We start from the raw sequence: 4,687 nt of genomic DNA, 5'->3' as shown, positions 1-4,687 counted from the left end.
CTTTACGGTATATATATAAAATATATATATATATTAATTGCACTTTTCTGGACTATGATTATTTTTGACCCAATGACCTAAGTAAAATTGTAAAAAAAAATAAAAAAAAAAAACATAAACTGGCTGGAGCTAACCTTATTAGAAAGGTGTCAAGCAATGTAAAGAAGGGTTTTATACACCCCTTACCCTAACTCTAACCCTAACCTAACAAGGTTGGTGTTTTTAGAATGTCCGGTAGTGTAGTTCATTTATTTTGTTTCTGGTTTTTAAGTACAAACTTATTGTAAGGTACATAACCCAACTCGATTTTGTCCAGGTTTCTAACCCATGTCCGGTAATGTTACCAATCCTGTCCAATCCTGTCCGGCTATTGTTCGAAACTTGTTTATATATATATATATCTAATATATTTACATATATATGAGTCATCCTTGAATTTTCACTGTCACAGTAAGTGTAGCTTACCAGGAATCATGCATTGAATTTATCTTGTACGTATATAGGTAGTCCTAGGTATTGAAATGACTGTGTCAAAGCCAAACTAATGGTGATCTTAAATAAGTTTGATTTCTAACAAACTTTGGTAATTCTACCATCAAAAAACTTCTCTGTACCATTAAATGTGGAGGATGTTGATTCAGCAAAAATAAGTTGTGAAAGGTCCCATGATAAAAAGGAAGTAATAATGCAACTTTCTCATTTTTGAACCTTCAATATTTCAAAACTAGTATTCCTTACAGGTGTGAGTGATAATGGAGTCTCCATTAGATAATATATCTGATTCTGAAATTGATGCTGGCACATTCAAATATATTCTCATCAAGGTACATTATTCACCAGAGGGCGGACCTGAAACTTCTAAGTTTATTGTCAGAGGGTAAGGTAACAATTGAAAGCATATCTTCATTGTCATTCAATATAATCACTAATGTTTTATAGAAAATTATTCATTGTTGCTTTTTTGTTCTGACTTATTAATTGATTATTGCATCCAGTAGTATTCTGATTGTTCTGCTCTGAGGAACACTGTGTAGACCTTGAAGTTTCCAGTTTAGCTTTATTCAAGAAGATTAAAAAAGTATGGAATCATTTAATTTCATTAAGAGTAATCTAAAAGAATAGACCATACGTATTTCTGATTCATTGACTTTTCCAATGGCTCTTTTCATGGTATTTTAACACGTTTTTCTTAGCTTAGCTTCGCGTTTGTTTGTTTGTTTGTTTGTTTGTTGTTAACATTGACAACGAAAATTAGCCCACTTCTGATTGTTCCAGAGATCTGAAATTCGGCATGCAGGCTATTTTCGCTTAACAATTTCAGATACAATCATAAAAATTAGTAATTAGAGACCTAAATTAATTTAATTGAGTAAAGTATATATATATAGTATGACGTGCGGGCGCTCACGTTATAGACGAGCAGGCGCTAACGCTGCGTATCATCGATACGTACGTCAAGTCATACTTAATCAAGTCTTAATCATTTTTCTTGTGGACTAAAAAGTAGAAAATAAAATACTTAAAAAAAACTTTAAAAAAAAACACGTTTTTCTTGTGGACTAAAAAGTAGAAAATAAATTATTGTTCGCCCCAAAAAAACGTGGGTCGGGCTGTACGTTCACCATCAAATTTCCAAAATTTAAGTCTTGTGTGCTTTTCGCTTTAATCATAAATCTGCCCGACACAGGTTTTTTTGGGGCGAACAATAATTTATTTTCTACTTTTTAGTCCACAAGAAAAACGTGGTTTTTTTAAAAGTTTTTTTTAAGTATTTTATTAATTCATCTGTATATGTGTTGTGAATGTAAGAAACAAGAGAGTCATCACAATGAACTCTAGATGAGTATATATAAATTTTTTGTAGAACGTGAGGCTGAGTTAGAGTATTTAATGGAAGTTCATTTATAATAGACTATTTTTCCATTTAAAATTGCAAAAATCTCTATGATAGAATGTATAGAAATCCTGCCTCAAATAGTGATTGTATAAAATCTTTGAGAAATGGGCTATGTTTCCTATATTGCTTTTCCAGATTTATATACATTTTGATATGCATAGATGTTCTTGTTTTTTACATTCACAGCAAACTTTATGTGGTGATAGTCAAGCCTGTCATGCTTCTTCATGTTAAACAAAATCTTGGCTAAGTTGCCAATCCTTGAACAGCATTTCAATTGCTTAATCTAATTTTGCTGTAAAATTGTAAAAAAAATTTAAGTTAATAGTTTTATTCCAGCATAATACATTTTTTAAACTTCTCAATTAAATGGCCTTATATCCTACAAAATGTTTTAAGCATCACAACATTACTGTAGCTGTCAATTGTATCATGTTTAATGGATGAAATTTCCACATTCTTGTAATTATCGTTTATCTAAACTTTTTTAATTTTAAAATAGAAATTACAATGAAAACATGTTTCTAAAAATATTCATTTCTTTGTTAGTAACAGAATTAAATATCAATGGAAAATAGTACTTACATACTTATCTGTTACTCCAGGTACTGTTTGAAAAGAAATTGGTAGTTTGGTCGTTTTCAAGCCTGGCAACAAACTTGCTGTAGAAGCTGCACCCTAGGGCTGTAGACAAATAAAATAAAATGTATTAAAGTCCAATGTTCAGATAATGAGAATCATAACATTTTACACTTAGTTAGATTTTTTATGTTCAATATGCACACATCATTGGAATGAATGGATGCATTAAAAAAATTATCACAAATATTTGAGCATGGAAAAATGTGTTGTATTAAAAGGACCAAGTGATTTGTTGGTCAGTTGTATACACATGAAGGCATGGTATGAGGGACTCCAGACAGCGAGCTTGGAGAACACAAAGTGCCTAATGAATGCTTTGTTGCCAGGTACACCTGGGCTGACTTCCATGCCAACATCTATGAGAAGGTAGCGCCTGCAATAGAGAAGACAGCTGGCATGGACTGCGAGTGTGTGGGAGGCGGTAGAATTAAGCACTCTCTTGATGAGAAGACCATTAAGGTGTATGGCTACTCTCAAGGCTATGGACTGGCTGACCATGCTCTAACTGTGGAAATTCTTAAGAAGAAATATCCAGATTATGAGAGTATAACATTTTCTAATGATGGGTATTAATAACTGACATCTCTAGTCCTAGTTCTAGAAAATAATATATTCTAGGATCAGCTGCACTAGAGTTCAGATTTTTATTATTTGTTTCATGAAATCCTTCTGTGTGCATTTAAAGGAAGTTGTTGCATGCATTATAACACCTCATAAATAATAGTGATTTGACAATCATAGATATTCTACTTTTGAAAATAGAATTGAGGTTTCTTTTCTGCAAATGTGTTATAATTATTCATTATTTTTTATGATAAAATTTTGAATAATTGTAAAAAATATATTCTTCATTTTGTTGATTTGGTCACTGAGTTTTTCCTAGTTTGGTAAAAGGGGAGAGGCAAATTATTAAAATTTTGTAAAAATCTTACTAAAAAGTGAAAATGAGCAAGCCCAATTACACAGTTGTTTGTTTGAGAGCAGCTAATCTTTGAAGCCAAATTGATGAATTAAAGCACCCTTTTAATATTCAGAGTTGTGTTTAATACTTCGATATTATGTGAGGGTGTTTATTATCCTTGACTTCTCTACTTAATAATCTTATCTGGGTGATTTTTCCCATCCTATTTCAATAATACCTGCTGTTGTTGTGCCCTGTTCATAGCAGTTTGCCGTCAAGCTGCTCTATTTTGAATTGAGTCACTGTTGCTCTGTATTACAAGGAGGACATTCATGTCTATATATAAAATTAACATGGGAGTTTCTTGGGGAAATGATGGAAGCAAAAAAATTTTCTCTGCAGTCGGATGAGAATATGACATTATACTCTATTTAAGTGGGAGTTTATAATAAAACTGCTCATCCTTAAAGGCAACTGCTGTGGGACAAGCTATGCTGGATGTTAGTGTTCTAATTTTGCTTCATTATCAACCTGATTTCAAATTTAATTAATTATATTGGCCAATCATTTTACAGCTTACAATTTACACTTTTTAATCAACAGACACTTATTAATGGAATTTGAATTGTGATAAAAGGGCATACCAATACAATTTTGTTCCTATGCAATGATGCCGCATTGAGACTCAGTTTTGCAGCTAGGTTTTATTAACAAATTTTCCCCAGCTCTCCTTACCAAGTTACTTCTCCCACTAATTGTTTTCTATTGTTTATCCTACCTTTTATGATATCCCGTGTAAGAAAATTTTAGTCGCTTGTTCACATATCTCAGTAGTCTTAAGTTCTAACTCGTACTATCATAATGAATTCCTACTTGAAAGTGGATTTTTCTCCACTGTTAATCTAAATTGTCAAATTTAAGATGACAAAATTATAAATTTGAGATTGTTTTCGTTCTTATTGCTCCTACAACATGCACCAATGAATTAAAAACACTTCCAATGTACTCATCCTAAAAGAATTGTCCGGTGAGCGGCCAGTAACTGGCTTTATGAACAACCAACAGCCGCAAATTGGCTGAAAATGAAGACGGCTACGATACAAATTTATTCGCGCTTTGCTAGTACCAAACATGAGTAAAATTCGATGCCTGACAAAACCGGATAAAAATTTTATTTTTCATCGACATTATTTGAAATCGCACTGCTCAGAAACCTTAATAATATAAAAATACCACAAGAGAATGCC

The 4,687-nt window shown here is 32.2% G+C and overlaps 1 protein-coding gene across 1 annotated transcript; it reads left to right on the top strand.

The window, feature by feature from the left end:
• Positions 1-438: 438 nt before the first annotated feature.
• LOC108670442 (14 kDa phosphohistidine phosphatase) lies at positions 439-4,390 on the top strand. The gene is made up of 2 exons (XM_018157918.2): positions 439-877; positions 2,866-4,390. The coding sequence occupies exons 1-2, from the start codon at positions 753-755 to the stop codon at positions 3,110-3,112; spliced, it is 372 nt and encodes a 123-aa protein (XP_018013407.1). The 5' UTR covers positions 439-752; the 3' UTR covers positions 3,113-4,390.
• The last annotated feature ends 297 nt before the right edge of the window (positions 4,391-4,687 follow it).

Source organism: Hyalella azteca, unplaced genomic scaffold (genome assembly GCF_000764305.2).
Source record: "Hyalella azteca isolate HAZT.00-mixed unplaced genomic scaffold, Hazt_2.0.2 contig10944, whole genome shotgun sequence".
Taxonomy (NCBI): domain Eukaryota; kingdom Metazoa; phylum Arthropoda; class Malacostraca; order Amphipoda; family Hyalellidae; genus Hyalella; species Hyalella azteca.
Note: the sequence above shows the minus strand (reverse complement) of the source record. Positions and strands in the feature narration are given on the sequence as shown.

What these genes read in the sequence shown, in the direction of transcription:
- LOC108670442 (XM_018157918.2), top strand. Translation starts at nt 753, where the DNA reads ATGGAGTCTCCATTAGATAATATATCTGATTCTGAAATTGATGCTGGC. An exon ending in TCTAAGTTTATTGTCAGAGG is followed by an intron (nt 878 to 2,865) that starts GTAAGGTAACAA and finishes CTTTGTTGCCAG; the next exon opens with GTACACCTGGGCTGACTTCC.